The sequence below is a fragment of the Schistocerca nitens genome, chromosome 5, assembly GCF_023898315.1.
Source record: "Schistocerca nitens isolate TAMUIC-IGC-003100 chromosome 5, iqSchNite1.1, whole genome shotgun sequence".
In the NCBI taxonomy this organism is placed as follows: Eukaryota; Metazoa; Arthropoda; class Insecta; order Orthoptera; family Acrididae; genus Schistocerca; species Schistocerca nitens.
Window position 1 is genome coordinate 686,031,949 of NC_064618.1, and position 17,900 is coordinate 686,049,848.

Genomic DNA, 17,900 nt, shown 5'->3' on the forward strand with positions numbered 1-17,900 from the left:
ATTCATCTGGGAATATATAGCATACATTTTCCTTCAGTGCTCAAAAGGCATTCAAGATAATAAATCTAACAACAAGAGGCAAACATCCAGTGAGGACTTGTACCACACTTACATGGCACCTATATGGTTATCTGCAGAAAGGGACAAAGACCAGCAGTCATTAATGCCCCTTACACATCCACAGAGAATGGCATTTTACCAGTTGCCACACCCTCCAGGAGTTGGTGTACAGTTCTTAACAGATGAAAGTGATGGTTAACAATGTTACAGCATGAAAATTACATTTTATTTGCATTTTAAAGAGTTATTTAGTCTTTCTCTACAGTGGACTGATACACAAAGTGATAATTCCACAAGAAGAAATATTGTAACACACAGCATTATCTAATATTGTTTCTCTTTGTATCAAAGTACAGGGCTAAGAGTGAAATGTAGAATATGCACAAAGTTTAAATACAGAAGTACTTGATTTTATTGTAGTACCTAAAAACAGCAAAAACAGGTAAATTTTGTAATTAATGTACGTCATAAAAACAACTAGTGTCTGAAAGTTACTGAAATTAATTCAATACAAAGACAACCACTACCAGAAAAATTACAATTAAGAGTAGTGGTAGAGAACTTTTAGGCAGCACAAATACAGCATTTATTACCATAAGTATCAAATACGAAACTTTAGAATGAAGTATTAACCAGTATTGAAGCAGATTCTCTGAATTTTAATGCTCATTTTCCACAAATTAGATTTTTTGATATTGGTTGTTCTTGCATTAAGCCACAGATATAAGAAGAATGGGATTCATACCCCTTTCTGGACATGTTGATCTTGAATTAAATGTGATTCTACAGAACATTTAAGATAAATGCTGGAATATTTCCTTCAGCAAGACAGCAGCGTATGTCCCACCTCATCTCTGTCTGAGCCAATGACTATAAGCTAGTCTTGTCTGAATAACTGTGTGTAACTATAACCTAGTCAATTCTCATCCTATACAATAAGTCTCCCCTGATCTGCAGTTCTGGGTGGCTTTACCAAAATCTACCCCTTTCCCTAGACCTCTCAAGTTCTTTTTCTTCACCCTTCACCTTTCTTCCTTCCCCTTCATCCCTTATGTCTGAAGAGGAGCCACTGGCTCCAAAAGCTTGCCAATTACAACAGTCTTTATGCATGTGTTCTGCCACTGCTTGATGAGTAGATTTCTTTTCTATCCAATTATATAACTTTAGTCAATTACACATAATGTCACTGTAAAATATCTCTTGAAAAATTTACTATTACAACTACAGGTATTCAACTGTGATGTACTACGCTCTTTACAATCTTGCTCTTGAGTGCCCCTTCCAGCTTGGCACTCCAAAGAGCCACTACTGATTGTGATACATCGCATTTAGGAATCTTATAGCTGTGGTGCCAGAGATGCCCCTCTCAGCTTGATGCCCCAAGCAGCAAATTGTGCCACCTGGGCCTTAAATCAGCCCTGTATGTAATGTATTCATATTATTCTTAATAGATAAGACACATAAGCTTGTGAAAGTCTGAAGTCTCTTTGCTGTGCTCTTAAAACAAAATGAAACTCTGTTAACAATGTGAAAGTATTTCTGATAGTTTACTTCTAGATTTAACACTTAACAAGGCCAGAGCTCGTAAAAAGTACAAACTGTATGGAATGCAATGACAAACACTTCTCAAATATACAAATCCTTGAAGAAATTATATCTTACCCATTGTTCCCCATCCTTCCATCACAAACTTAACATCTACTTTTACCTTCTCCTCCTCCTCCTCCTGACAAAAGTATTATCTCTGAGTATTGAAAGATTGAGATCATTATTTCATTAGCAGTCTGTCAGCCCCTTTCCAATTCTTTTTGTTACAGTAGTTGTAAGCAGATGCTATTATTCTGTGCCACAATGTTTTCATTCAAACTAATTAGTTCTTCCAAATGTTCTTTCTGATGTTTGTGACCTTTACTAACTTTCTGCATTACTTACCACAACTAGTTTTGAAAGTTTCAGGGATATCATTAAGAGTGGAATCTTGAGAAATACATGTAAGTGTGTGTTGTTGCCAGTGAATCTAACTTTACAGGTTTCAAACATCTTTAAAACATGTACATGCTAATCAATGCAATAAATCACTGAATAGCCAACCTCAACTGTCAGCTGTTGCAGCGGCTTCAGGTCTGCAGGGATATGAATGCTGAACAGCTCTTTTCCTGTGAGGCCAAGAGTCTCTGCATTTTGTCCAGGTAAGTACTGCAAGGGCAAAAGTCCCATTCCAACCAAGTTGGAGCGATGTATCCGTTCATATGATTCTGCAATAACAGCCTTCAAGCCCTAAAACAAAAGAATCCAATGATAAGACAGAAATTTAATTAGAGAGAACTTATAAAAGCTGTGCATCAATTGTCAAAACCCACAAGTGACAGTTACCAATGGAGAACACCTAAATCATAATCAGCCAAATGTGACACCATTAGCTTTTCTAACTGGGTTGAGGAAGTTGGATGAGAATGGAAGATCTGGAGTGACTTTCTTTGGTTTCAGCTGCTATTTGTGTGCCCTTTCCCTTTTCTTCACCATAAAAGAAGTAATATTAGAAAATTCAAAATCTTAATAGACTCATTGTGGGTGTGTCTGGGAGTCTTGTTTAGTTTTTATGCTTTTGATGGATGCTAAGTGAAAATAAATTCTACTGGATGTGCTTGTCTGCCTTACCGACAATTAAGGACACAAAGTTCACACAACTGATTTAAAACTCAAAATAAGAACTTCTTGTGATTGAGTTTACATATTGTCTGAATCACATTATGATTACAGAAATAACTGAAACTCTTAATATTATTACAAATACTTCAACTTTACAAAATCTGTGTTATAACATTTTACTTATTTACACAAGTAGTATTTCTTACAGGTCATCCTACACTCCAGAATAAATTCCTTTTCTAGAACATGAAAAATTATACAACAGAAGAATAGAAGTTTAGACTGCTGGTGATAAAGCTTATGCTAGATGAGGCTTTACTACATAAATGATCAATTAATGTAAAGAAATAAAGTACCTGTTTGCTCACAGAATACCTTGCCGCCCCCCCCCCCCCCCCCCCCACACACACACACAAACTACCTGCATGGCAAGATTGTTTTGGCACTATAATTTTAAAAAGGTAGTTAAGCCCTTAGCCTTGTTTATGTGCTTTTCAATGACAAAGCCTTTGCTCTTCAGTGAGTTGTTATCTTTAATCCTTAAATTATGTAGCTTTGAATGCACATTTCACATTTTAAGACATTTAATAGAAACAAATACATCTGTGACTACAAATATTTACACTTCTGCAGAAGGACTTGACAAAATCACTTTCTGTTTTTCATATTTGCACATATTTTTGTGACTACTGTAGGATCAGTTTCAAAATGTATGTATATTTTTGAAGTGGGAGCACTCATATAGCAGTAGAGACAGAGAGAGAGAGAAGCATGCGAGTTCTGTCAGATAGCGAACAATTCATAAAAATTATATGTGAAAAGGGAAATTATATTGTTGTTTCTAAATAAGTAGTAGATGAAGTTCAGTAAACTGGCACTCAGTGTTTATTCACCAATTCCTATTAAACACTGCCTTGTTCTCTTTTTTTTTTTTTAATGCACTTGTAACACCTTAGCGACTAAGTTACACTCATATGGAACAACGAATCTGATAATTTACCCAATTTCAGTATATCACTGTGATAATTGAATTAGATTCACTGAAATCAATGGAGATGAAATTAATGATCATTAACTGACCTGAAACTATATCCGTGGAAAGCAACGAGAAATGCTGAGCCTGCAAAATAATGAATATGTTGCCATTAATGAAGATTTGTGCAATACTACACTCGTACCAAGATTTACTATTTTTTGCTTGCTGTCACCTTATTCATTAGACTAACTAAAAATGCTCCCACTTTCCTTTGGCACTCATATTTTGACCTATGATATCCAAACACAACAACCAGAGGTTACAAGAAGTTTTCCCATACGGTATTGGGAATAGCACCACTGTGTTGGATACACTCATTAAATTGCAGGTTAAGCATTTTGTGCAGTTTCATTCACACCATTTCACGCATTGCATTTTCACCAATTTCATTCCCACCGATCTATATCAGAAAATTTAATTCATTTGATTTTTATCTCTTGTGACACCAGGGTAAGACAGTCCTCCACAAAATCTGTTCCCCATTAGTGCTAATGCCCTGTAAGAAAGCCTCTGGTTGTAGTGTAAAGAAATGAAACATAAGTGACAATAAAAGTTTTGAGTCGGGCCTGGAGATATGCTCAGAGGATGTAATGGTTATGACAACTGCTTGCAAAAATCAGTAAGTTTCAGTTCAAGTCCTGATCTAGCACACATCTTCATTAGTCACAACCTATTTGTTTTATCATTACGGTTGGTATACAGTGTTTCACTCACATCTATAGCTACAAGCCTACTCTGCAGTTTACATTTAAATCTTTGGCAGAGGTTTTGTAGAACACTTTCAGACTATCTCTCAATTGTTCCTCTCTTGAATAGCACATGGTAACAATTAAAACATAAATCTCTCTGTGTGGGCTCCAATTTCTCTCTGTCACCATGGTCATTTCTCCCTATGTAGGCGAGAATCAACAGAATATTTTGGCATTCAGAAAAGAAAGTTGGTCAATGAAATTTCTTGAAATGACCTTGCATTTGTTTTGATGACTGCCACCCCAACTCTCTTACCACACCCAACTTCCATCAACAGCCAACAAAAAGTTACGAACATAATTTCAGAAGGAATTAATTCACAGAAAGTAAAGACCTGACTGACTTACTTACCAAAAGATAAGGTCCTTTAGCTGCCCAGTCTCTTGAAGATCCTGACCCATAATCTTTACCAACAAGAGCTATGAGAGGTGTTCCTTCCTGTTTGTACCTTTCTGCTGCATCAAATATATCAAGCTGGGGGGGAAAAAAAAACAACACAAAATTGAGTTCATTTGATTACAGTCGTACAAGTGGATCTCTTATCTAAGTAATGACAAAGGAAGATCATCATTCACTATGCTGTAGGAGAAAAGCTAGTTCTATACATACGTTTTCCAGAGCAACTTTATGGATGGCTAATCAGATGTGAATTACAAAAGTAATCAATCATCAAATAACAAAAAATTATGCAAAATTATTAATGATACACATGAGTACAGAACACAAAAACTCTGCCCTTTAAGTACTTCCTATACCTTGAGGAAGATAACTTTGGATTCACAGGTCTATATGGAATCCTTATAGTCAAAATTACTGAAAAGGGGGGGGGGGGGGGGAGTGTATGCAAGTGTGCAATTTAGTCAACACATCTAATTTAGTCAACACATCTAATTTAGTCAACACATCTAATTTAGTCAACACATCTAATTTAGTCAACACATCTAATTTAGTCAACACATCTAATTTAGTCAACACCCCTAATTTAGTTGACATAAATATTACAGAGATACATCAAAATAATCAGTAATCAGCAGCCAGTTGCTGATTATTTCAATACATACAACTACAGCTGCTGAAGAGGGATAAAATACTATTACAGAGATACTCAACACATTCAAACAGAAAATTATGCAAGAGTGGCAATGCAGGTTAATGGAGCACTATTTTCAATGTTTTACTATTTTATGAAAACATATTATCTTTTTAAAATTCTCGTGTTTGGAGTGGAGAATGTCAACTGTATGACAAATAACCAGTAGCAGAAGGTGAAGGAGTTGCAGGAGTTACTATATCTATTATTTGTAAGTGGTCTGATAGAAAGCACAAATTTGAAAGGTGAGTTACATCATCAACACTTTTTATGAGCCTATCTCCTGTTCAATACTACTTCAATGTGTTATATGTCTTTCTCCATCAGCTTCATTTTACTCTCATTATCACATTAAAAAGTAAAGGAAGACAAATAAAAATACATTTCAATTAGAATGCAAATCTCTATTAAATTACAAAACTTCAAATTGAAATAAAACTGTAGAATATTTCAGTCATTGTATTTGAGGAAGAACTGCTGGCTATCACTTACCTTCAGGAGGTGAAAAGTGTGGACCTACCAATAGACACATATGAGACTAAAATTAGTGCCACTATTCTAGCTCTTGGAACTGTTGGTTATTTCCTTGGGAAGAAGAGACAGACATATTGGAGAAAGTGAAATGGGACAAAGAAGTACCTCACACCCCAGGATGAAAGGGACCCACATGTAGTGAGACCATTGGTAGACAAAGATGAAGAGGGAAAAGTGTCAGAGACAGTAGGGGATACAGATAGGACATTGGTAAGTTCTGTGGCAGCCTCAAGTTCAGATACGATGACAGAGCAGGTAGTAATGATAGATTAAGAGGAAGAGAAATAAAAGTGCAATTAAGAAATAGGGTGCAGGTAAAAAGAAAGGAGGGAAGAGGAAGAATGATGAAAAGGTAAAAGTGAGAAGAAAATAATTTAATGTGGCATTAAATAGGGAAACAATAAAATTACAATGTAAAATGAGAAAGGAAGAGATGTCTTGAAAGAGAAAGTCAAGGACGGTATCGAGATGTGAAGGTGTTTTGGAAGGGAAGTTTCCATCTTTAGCATTTAGGGAACCAATATTAGTTGATATGATTCACATGTGTTGTAGCAGGCATTCAGGTCCCTTGAATCGTGCAGTACAGCCGCTCACCAACTTCATACTGGACCCCTCCTGTTCATGCACTCAGCAAGTTTAATGGTTGTCATGCATATACACATGCTGTGGAATGGACACAAATTGCTTAGCCTTTGATATTATAGGATTTAACAGTGGTGAGGCCAGAGTAAGAGGTAGTGGGAGGGTGCATGGGGAAGATTTTACAGTTGGGACCATTTCAGGTGTAGGGACTAGGGGGTAAGGACAATGAGTTGGAAATGTCATATGATTTGACTAGAACCTTATGGAGATGAGAAAGACGATGGAAGGAGATAGTGGGTGGTGTTGGGAGCTCTGGGGGATACTGGATAACAATGGGGCATGTCCGAGTGGAACCTGTATTAGACAGAGGTGTTCCTCAACATCCAGAAAGTGAGCACTTTGCTTGTTATGGATTTACTGGCAACTCATTGTAGCCTGGACTCACGATGAAGAACAATATAACTACTGCACCCAACTTAAATTCATCTGGTCATTTTTGCAATCCAAAGCTATCTTCCCCGACATACTTACACTTGGAGACCTGTCACCTATCCATATCAAACATTCCTCTCCGTGCAGCCAAGGCATCCATGGCAAGCAATTCTGCCCCTCCACTGAATCATCCAACATCCACACCAAGAACCTCTACCAGGGTTCTTGATATATTACTTTGCCAAGGCTATGACTTTTCTAATCAAGCCCTGAAATAAGATCCTCTGTTCATGCTACCCTTCCCCTATAATGGCACAGCTCTACATTTACATCTACATCAACATCTATATCAAAAACAAAGATTCCATGACTTACCAAACGGGAAAGTGCTGGTAGATAGACACAATAAAAAAACACGCAAACACACACACAAAATTTCAAGCTTTCGCAACCAACGGTTGCTTCGTCAGGAAAGAGGGAAGGAAAGGGAAAGATGAAAGGACGTGGGTTTTAAGAAAGAGGGTAAGGAGGCATTCCAATCCCGGGAGCGGAAAGACTTACCTTAGGGGGAAAAAAGGACAGGTATACACTCGCGCGCGCACACACACCACACACACACACACACACACACACACACACCACCCACCCACCCACACACACACACACACACACACAAGCAGACATATTTAAAGGCCAGTTTTATTCAACATCTATATCTACGTAGATACTCCACAAACCACCTTACGATACACAGTGGAGATTACCCTGTACCATTACTGTGGTGTCACCGCCAGACACCACACTTGCTAGGTGGTAGCCTTTAAATCGGCCGTGGTCCGTTAGTATACGTCGGACCCGTGTGTCGCCACTATCAGTGACTGCAGGCCGAGCGCCGCCATATGGCAGGTCTAGTCTAGAGAGACTCCCTAGCACTCGCCCCAGTGTACAGCCGACTTTGCTAGCGATGGTTCACTGGCTACATACACTCTCATGGGCAGAGACAACATTGGCGATGAGTGAAAACGGTGTTCTTATCTATCCTGCCCTGATTTCGTTGTGTAATGGCTTTGCCACAATCTCCAGATGTACTGTCCGAATTTTATCGCTTACAGAATCAGCAGACGCAGGCATTACTGGATGCCCTTGGACAGCTCGTCCAGGGTCAACGTGCAATGCAAAACGATGCGGCAGCTGCCGCTCCACTGCTAATGCAGCCACAACACGCAGCTGCACCGCCCATCTGACCTTTTGATGCTGCCCTGGAAAGCTGGACAGAGTGGTCGCGGCAATTTGGATTCCTCGCAGCCTACAGAATTCAAGGTAACAAGCGGCAGCTTTTTCTTTTGTCGTCTGTCGGTGTGCCAACCTACTGTGTGATAGTCAAATTATTTCCCCGACACGACGTAGCGACTGTGTCCTACGAAGAAATTTTGTCTGCATTAGATGCATATTTCAAACAATCAGTCAATGTAGTTGCAAAACGGTATACCTTCTTTCGTACAAAACGTACAGCAGGTCAGACTAATCACGAGTGGGTTGCAACCTCGCAAGGCCTTACTAGGGATTGTGCTTTTGAGTGTCAATGTGGACTCCCGTATTCAGATACTATGGTACATGATATAATTGCACAGAACATTTCTGATGTTCGTATAAGGGAACAGATTTTGAAACTAGTCAATCCCTCCCTTCAACAAGTGATGGACATATTGGATCAGCAGGACACACTTGACTTTGCTCAGGAATCATTTGAAACTTCGCCAGCCATGTGCCAGGTTAACTGGCCCACCGGGCAAGCTGCACGGAGCAGTAAACAGCCCTCGCGCCCGGCCGTGCCGCTGCCGCCAGGCTCGCAGTCACGTGTGCTGTGCCGGCAAGCAAATGTAGTGCTTAAATCATGCCCGCGGTGCACTGGTAAACATTCACATGACAACTGCCCGTCACGCCAAGCTACTTGCTTTTACTGTAATAAAAAAGGACATGTTCAGATTGTTTGCCAGAAAAAGCTCATATCGGAAACTCCAAACCATTCCAGGCCCTTTGCTTCGCGCCTGAATCGGAATCGAACCAAGGATACTCAGGCTCACGAAACTTCGCCCATGGACATTCTTGTCATTCATTCCACTCCGCCCAGAGTGCCACTATCTCTAACAGTGAATGTGTTCGGCCCAAAAATAGTGTGCGTCGACGTCACCGGAACTCCCGTCAAGTCGCAAGTGATTTTTTACCAGTGTCAGTTCACATTCCACGAGACGGTCACTCTTGTCATCAGCTGGACCATAAACTTTTTGTAGACTTGGGACATTAACGGCAAAGTGATACCATTCCAGATCGATAGCGGAGCTGCAGTTTCACTGATCAATCAAGACACATACAAACTGCTGGGGACACCTCCGTTGCATGCCGCAAATGTTAAGTTAACTAGCTATTCAGGTCAAGAGATCCCTGTGTTAGGACAGTGCAGCCTTTTTGCAACATACAAAGGACAAACAAAACTTGTGTCATTTTACATCCTTCATTCTTCTTCTGCAGTGAACTTGTTTGGTTTTGATTTATTTCAGTTGTTTAACTTGTCTATAGTAAATCAGGTCCTATCAGTGAACCAGACTGTGCCTTCAGACAGTGTTTCTCGTCTATGTGAAGAATTTGCAGACATTTTTGCACCGGGCCTCGGTTCCACTAAGAACTATAAAGCACATTTGGAACTGAAAGGCAACGCGCAACCAAAATTTTTCAGAGCGTGCAATGCTCCCCATGCAGTGCGTGATGAGGTCGTAAAAACATTACACGATTTGGAATCACAAGGTGTAATTGAACGTGTGCAGGCTTCTCTCTGGGCATCACCCTTAGTAATTTTGCCAAAACCTTCGGGAAAATTGAGACTTTGTGTGGACTTCAAGGCAACAGTGAATCCGCAACTAGTGATTGCAACTTTTCCTTTACCCTGCCCGGAAGATCTTTTTGACAAACTGTGCCTGGGCATATATTTTTTGAAGTTGAACCTAGCAGGTGCGTACTTGCAAATACCGGTGGACGAAGAATCCCAGCGCGTTTTGGTGGTTAACACACATCTTGGTTTGTATCAATTCAAACGACTGCCATTCGGGTGTGCATCCGCCCCTGCATTGTTTCAGCAATATCTACAACCTATTTGTGCATCGGTCCCTACTGCAGCAAACTATCTGGACAATATTGTGATATCCGGAAAGACGGACGAAGAACATTTAGCCAAACTCAGAACATTATTTCAGGTCTTGCAACAAAATGGTCTTTGCTTACGGAAGGACAAATGTGTGTTTTTTGCTCGTGACTTGTCATACCTGGGCCATGTACTCAATGCCCAAGGCATACATCCCAGTCCCACGCACCTCCATGCCATACAAGACTTGCCTTTGCCACAGAATTTGAAGCAGCTACAGGATGTGCTTGGAAAAATGAATTATCATCACAGATATGTGCCGCATGCCTCTTCCATTTCAGCTCCGCTTCATCGCTTATACAGTAAAGATGTTCCGTTCGTCTGGACGACGGAATGCAAACGCACCTTTCGCCGGTTGAAATCGGCCTTGCTTTCCAATACTTCCCTTATGCCATTCGATGCCCGGAAGCCCCTTTTGTTGATGGTGGATGCATCGGATTTCGAGATCGGTGCTGTGCTTGTGCACAAAGATGGATCGCACGATCGCCCTATTGCCTTTGCATCCAAATTGCTCTCGTCTGCGCAAAGAAATTATTCACAGATCGAGAAAGAAGCATTGGCTCTTGTATTTGGTGTTACAAAGTTTCATGACTTCTTGTATGGTCGTCACTTTACCATAATCACAGACCACAAACCTTTGACATCGCTTTTTCATCCGAACAAGCCTGTACCTCCACGTACGGTGCAGAAATTCATTTGCTGGTCTATTTTCCTCTCGCAGTACCACTACAATATCTTGAATCGGTCCACTGCTAAGCACGGAAACGCCGATGCGTTGTCTCGGTTGCCAGTTACTAAGGATAGGGTATTAGATTCCTCCGAACTTGCTTGCATGTTCATTGATTCGGAAACCAATGACGTGGTTGAATCACTTCCAATTGATTTTCATCGCGTAGCTACAGCCACAACTGCCGACCCTGTCCTTGCTACCGTTCTGCGTTTTGTTGCTACGCAATGGCCCTTGTCAAAGTCACGGATCAGGGACCCGTTGGTTCACAGATTTTTTGCTCACAAGGAGAGACTTTTTGTTCGACGTGGTGTTTTGCTGCTGCGTGCTGATAATGATCAGTCCAGGGTCGTGGTACCATGTTCGTTACAATCCCCTGTCTTAAAGCTTCTCCACCAAGGACATTGGGGTATAGTGAGAACGAAACAACTTGCTTGTCAGCACTGTACTTGGTTCGGAATCGATGCCTCAATTACGACTATGTGCTCTTCTTGCATGATGTGTGCCCAGCAAGAATCAGCACCACCATGGAAATTCTTTGCATGGCCAGCCACTTTCCCTTGGCAACGCTTACACATCGATTTTGCTGGTCCATGCTGGAATACTCGATGGTTGGTTGTGATAGACTCATTCAGTTATTTTCCTTTTGTTGTCCGGATGTCTTCCACGACATCATCTGCCACCATCCAAGCATTATCTGCTGTCTTTTGCATTGAAGGTCTTCCAGAGACAATTGTTTCCGACAATGGCCCACAATTCAATTCATGTTCACAGAATTTCAGTCATTCCGCAAGGCCAATGGTATTCAACATCTGATGTCCGCGCCATTTTCGCCACAGTCAAATGGTGCCGCTGAACGAGTGGTCAGGACTTTCAAGTCACAGATGTTGAAGTTGAAAGAGTCGCATTCTCAGGATGACGCGTTATTGCTCTTTTTGTCCTCTTATCACTCTCAACCTCAAGATGATAGCTTGCCAGCTGAGTTGTTCCACGGTCGCCATCATCGAACCTTGATGTCTTAGCTACATCTACATCTACATCTACATCTACATCTACATCTACATCCATACTCCGCAAGCCACCTGACGGTGTGTGGCGGAGGGTACCCTGAGTACCTCTACCGGTTCTCCCTTCTATTCCAGTCTCGTATTGTTCGTGGAAAGAAGGATTGTCGGTATGCTTCTGTGTGGGGTCTAATCTCTCTGATCCTCATGGTCTCTTCGCGAGATATACGTAGGAGGGAGCAATATACTGCTTGACCCCTCGGTGAAGGTATGTTCTCGAAACTTTGACAAAAGCCCGTACCGACCTACTGCGCGTCTCTCCTGCAGAGTCTTCCACTGGAGTTTATCTATCATCTCCTCAACGCTTTCGTGATTACTAAATGATCCTGTAACGAAGCGCGCTGCTCTCCGTTGGATCTTCTCTATCTCTTCTATCAACCCTATCTGGTACGGATCCCACACTGCTGAGCAGTATTCAAGCAGTGGGCGAACAAGTGTACTGTAACCTACTTCCTTTGTTTTTGGATTGCATTTCCTTAGGATTCTTCCACTGAATCTCAGTCTGGCATCTGCTTTACCGATGATCAACTTTATATAATCATTCCATTTTAAATCACTCCTAATGCATACTCCCAGATAATTCATGGAATTAACTGCTTCCAGTTGCTGACCTGCTATTTCGTAGCTAAATGATAAGGGATCTATCTTTCTATGTATTCGCAGCACATTACACTCGTTTACATTGACATTCAATTGCCATTCCCTGCACCATGCGTCAATTCGCTACAGATCCTCCTGCATTTCAGTACAATTTTCCATTGTAACAACCTCTCGATACACCACAGCATCATCTGCAAAAAGCCTCAGCGAACTTCCGATGTCATCTACGTCATTTATTTATACTGTGAATAGCAATGGTCCTATGACACTCCCCTGCGGCACACATGAAATCACTCTTACTTCGGATGACTTCTCTCCTTTGAGAATGACATGCTGCGTTCTGTTATCTAGGAACTCTTCAATCCAATCACACAATTGGTCTGATAGTCCATATGCTCCTACTTTGTTCATTAAACAACTATGGGGAACTGTATCGACCGCCTTGCGGAAGTCAAGAAACACGGTGTCTATGGCCCTCTTGAGTCTCCTGGACGAATAGCGCGAGCTGGTTTTCACACGACCGTCTTTTTCAAAACCCATGCTGATTCCTACAGAGTAGATTTCTAGTCTCCAGAAAAATCATTATATTCGAACATAACACGTGTTCCAAAATTCTACAACTGATCGACGTTAGAGATATAGGTCTATAGTTCTGCACATCTGTTCGACGTCCCTTCTTGAAAACGGGGATGACCTGTGCCCTTTTCCAATCCTTTGGAACGCTACGCTCTTCTAGAGACCTACGGTACACCGTTGCAAGAAGGGGGGCCAAGTTCCTTCGCGTACTCTGTGTAAAATCGAACTGGTATCCCATCAGGTCCAACGGCCTTTCCTCTTTTGAGCGATTTTAATTGTTTCTCTATCCCTCTGTCGTGTATTTCGATATCTACCATTTTGTCATCTGTGCGACAATCTAGAGAAGTAACTACAGTGCAGTCTACCTCTGTGAAACAGCTTTGGAAAAAGACATTCAGTATTTTGGCCTTTAGTCTGTCATCCTCTGTTTCAGTACCATTTTGGTCACATACTGTCTGGACATTTTGTTTTGATCCACCTACCGCTTTGACATAATACCAAAATTTCTTAGGATTTTCTGCCAAGTCAGTACATAGAACTTTACTTTCGAATTCACTGAACGCCTCTCGCATAGCCCTCCTCACACTACATTTCACTTCGCGTAATTTTTGTTTGTCTGCAAGGCTTTGGCTATGTTTATGTTTGCCGTGAAGTTCCCTTTGCTTCCGCAGCAGTTTTCTAACTCGGTTGTTGTACCAAGGTGGCTCTTTTCCATCTCTTACGATCTTGCTTGGCACATACTCATCTAACGCATATTGTACAATGGTTTTGAACTTTGTCCACTGATCCTCAACACTATCTGTACTTGAGACAAAACTTTTGTGTTGAGCCGTCAGGTACTCTGTAATCTGCTTTTTGTCACTTTTTCTAAACAGAAAAATCTTCCTACCTTTTTTAATATTTCTATTTATGGCTGAAATCATCGATGCAGTAACCGCTTTGTGATTGCTGATTCCCTGTTCTGCATTAACTGTTTCAAATAGTTCGGGTCTGTTTGTCACCAGAAGGTCTAATATGTTATTGCCACGAGTCGGTTCTCTGTTTAACTGCTCAAGGTAGTTTTCAGATAAAGCACTTAAAAAAATTTCACTGGATTCCTTGTCCCTGCCACCTGTTATGAAAGTTTGAGTCTCCCAGTCTATATCCGGCAAATTAAAATCTCCACCCAAATCTCCGCCGCATCCGATTCCTGCGCAGCGGTAGACACCTGCTTTTGCCCCAGGCGACGTTGTCTAATACCTCCACTATCGAGGTTCAAGGCATTGGCACGAAGGGCGCGTTCTTCGGTGCCACGGATGCGCTATGTATCTGGTTTTGGGGTCCTCTGGTGAGGTGCACCGCCATCTGTCGTCGCACGGGATCTGCCACCACCCATCTGCTTTCAGCGACAGTGCCGTCTGGTCAGCACCCCGGGGACCCATCTACTGGCTCGCCTCAGCCCCAGGTGTTACCGACGCTGCCTTCCATTTTGCCCCATGGTGATGCGATGCGCCGCCGCCTATTCTCCCGCTGGTGACGCCCGCAGTGGACGCGTCGCTGCCGGCGTCGGGCGCCTCCCTGGGTCACGCGCCACCGATCGCTTCCCATAACCAGTTGCCCTCCGACATGGAACTCTTGCCCGTTCAGGACCATATGTCGTCTTCGCCTGTTGGGTGCCCCGGCCCGATGGAGGCTGACCCTTCGGCCCCTCCTATCTCTCTAAAGGCGCATACACTGCATGATGGCGTGCACCCTGGAGTAGGTTTTCAGGCGTTCCCTAGCTCCCGGCGGTCCGAATGGCAGGATGCGGGTGGCACAGCCTCGCCTGTTAGGCTCCCTACCTCGTTGCATACGTCAACATGGGGTCCTCCCCACGGCGGGCGGAGGCCTTATACCACAACCGTACGCCGATTTGCAGGGGAGGAATGTGGTGTCACCGCCAGACACCACACTTGCTAGGTGGTAGCCTTTAAATCGGCCACGGTCCGTTAGTATACGTTGGACCCACGTGTCGCCACTATCAGTGATCGCAGACCGAGCGCCGCCACACGGCAGGTCTGGTCTAGAGAGACTCCCTAGCACTCGCCCCAGTTGTACAGCCGACTTTGCTAGCGATGGTTCACTGGCTACATACGCTCTCATTTGCAGAGACGACAGTTTAGCATAGCCTTCAGCTACGTCATTTGCTACGACCTAGCAAGGCGCCATATTCAGTTACTATGTATCCTGAACAGATAATATTGTGAATCTTGTACCGTCAAGAGCGACGTTCATCATTAATGGATTAAAGTTAAGTATTAAAGTAATTACGTCCAGAATGAGATTTTCACTCTGCAGCGGAGTGTGCGCTGATATGAAACTTCCTGGCAGATTAAAACTGTGTGCCCGACCGAGACTCGAACTCGGGACCTTTGCCTTTCGCGGGCAAGTGCTCTACCAACTGAGCTACCGAAGCACGACTCACGCCCGGTACTCACAGCTTTACTTCTGCCAGTACCTCGTCTCCTACCTTCCAAACTTTACAGAAGCTCTCCTGCGAACCTTGCAGAACTAGCACTCCTGAAAGAAAGGATATTGCGGAGACATGGCTTAGCCACAGCCTGGGGGATGTTTCCAGAATGAGATTTTCACTCTGCAGCGGAGTGTGCGCTGATATGAAACTTCCTGGCAGATTAAAACTGTGTGCCCGACCGAGACTCGAACTCGGGACCTTTGCCTTTCGCGGGCAAGTGCTCTACCAACTGAGCTACCGAAGCACGACTCACGCCCGGTACTCACAGCTTTACTTCTGCCAGTACCTCGTCTCCTACCTTCCAAACTTTACAGAAGCTCTCCTGCGAACCTTGCAGAACTAGCACTCCTGAAAGAAAGGATATTGCGGAGACATGGCTTAGCCACAGCCTGGGGGATGTTTCCAGAATGAGATTTTCACTCTGCAGCGGAGTGTGCGCTGATATGAAACTTCCTGGCAGATTAAAACTGTGTGCCCGACCGAGACTCGAACTCGGGACCTTTGCCTTTCGCGGGCAAGTGCTCTACCAACTGAGCTACCGAAGCACGACTCACGCCCGGTACTCACAGCTTTACTTCTGCCAGTAACTCGTCTCCTACCTTCCAAACTTTACAGAAGCTCTCCTGCGAACCTTGCAGAACTAGCACTCCTGAAAGAAAGGATATTGCGGTGACATGGCTTAGCCACAGCCTGGGGGATGTTTCCAGAATGAGATTTTCACTCTGCAGCGGAGTAATTGTAATTCCTTGTCATGTTTCAGACCTCACGTCAGTATAGTCCTTCCCTCCTAGCGCCAGCCTGCGTGAGCTAAAACGCGTGCATTTCGGCCTCCTCTAGTAACACGGTGTTGGCTCTTCTGCCAACACAACATTTACATGTCATTTCCTTTCCTGTTCCACTCGCATATAGAGCGAGGGAAAAACGACTGTCTGTATGCATCTGTATGAGCCAAAATTTCTCGTATCTTATCTTTGTGGCCCTTATGTGAAATGTTTGTTGGCGGCAGTAGGTTAGTTCAGCAGTCAGCTTCAAGTGCCGGTTCTCTAAATTTGCTCAATAGTGTTTCTCGAAAAGAGCATTTCCTTCCCTCCAGCAATTCCCATTTAAGTTCCTGAAGCATTTCTGCAACACTTATGTGATGTTTGAACCCGCTGGTAACAAATCTAGCAGCCCGCCTCTGAATTACTTCAATGTCTTCCTTGAATCCAACCTGGTATTGATCCCAAACACTCTAACAGTACTCAAGAATAGGTTGCACCAGTGTCCTATAAGCGGTCTCCTTTATAGATGAACCACACTGTCCTAAAATTCTCACAATAAACTGAAGTCTACCATTAGGCCAACCGTACCACAGTTCTCACGTGCTCATTCCACCTCATATTGCTTTGTGCTGTTGTGCCCAGATATCTGAATGACTTGACTGTGTCAAGCAGGCCACTACTAATACTGCATCTGAACATTAAAGGTTTGATATTCCTACTTATCTGCATTAACTTACATTTTTCCACATTTAGGGCTAGCTGCCATTCCTCACACCAACTGGAAATTTCGTCTAAGTCATCCTGTACCTTCCTACAGTCAATCAACTTCGACACCTTATCGTACATCATTGAATCATCAGCAAACAACTGTAGTTTGGTGCCCACCCTTTCCGGCAAATCATTTATGTATATAGATAACAGCGGTCCTATCACACTTCCCTTGGGTACTCCTGATGACAGCCTGGTCTCTGATGAACACTCGTTGTCGAGAACAACATACTGGGTTCTATTATTTAAGGAATCTTCGAACCACTCGCATATCTGTGAACTTATTCCATTCGCTCATACCTTCGTTAACAGCCTGCAATGAGGCACCATGTCAAATGCTTTCCAGAAATCTAGAAATATGGAATCTAGCCTGTTGCCCTTCATCCATAATTCTCAGTATATCATGTGAGAAAAGGACAAGCTGAGTTTTGCATGGGCAATGCTTTCTAAAACCGTGCTAATTCGTGCACATACGCTTTTTAGTCTGAAGAAAGTCTATTATATTCAAAATGAGAATATGTTCAAGGATTCTGCAGCAAACAGACGTTAAGGGTAATGGCCTGTAATTTTGTGGGTCCATTCTT

At 42.6% G+C, this 17,900-nt stretch overlaps 1 protein-coding gene across 1 annotated transcript in view; it reads right to left on the reverse strand.

The window, feature by feature from the left end:
• Positions 1-17,900, reverse strand: part of LOC126260962 (cytoplasmic aconitate hydratase-like) — a 322,737-nt gene that overhangs the window by 34,885 nt on the left and 269,952 nt on the right. The window contains exons 16-17 of the mRNA XM_049958487.1: positions 4,847-4,969; positions 2,152-2,337 (exon numbers count right to left, since the gene is read on the reverse strand). Of these exons, the coding sequence (XP_049814444.1) occupies positions 2,152-2,337; positions 4,847-4,969 (309 nt within the window). The remainder of the gene's footprint in view (positions 1-2,151; positions 2,338-4,846; positions 4,970-17,900) is intronic.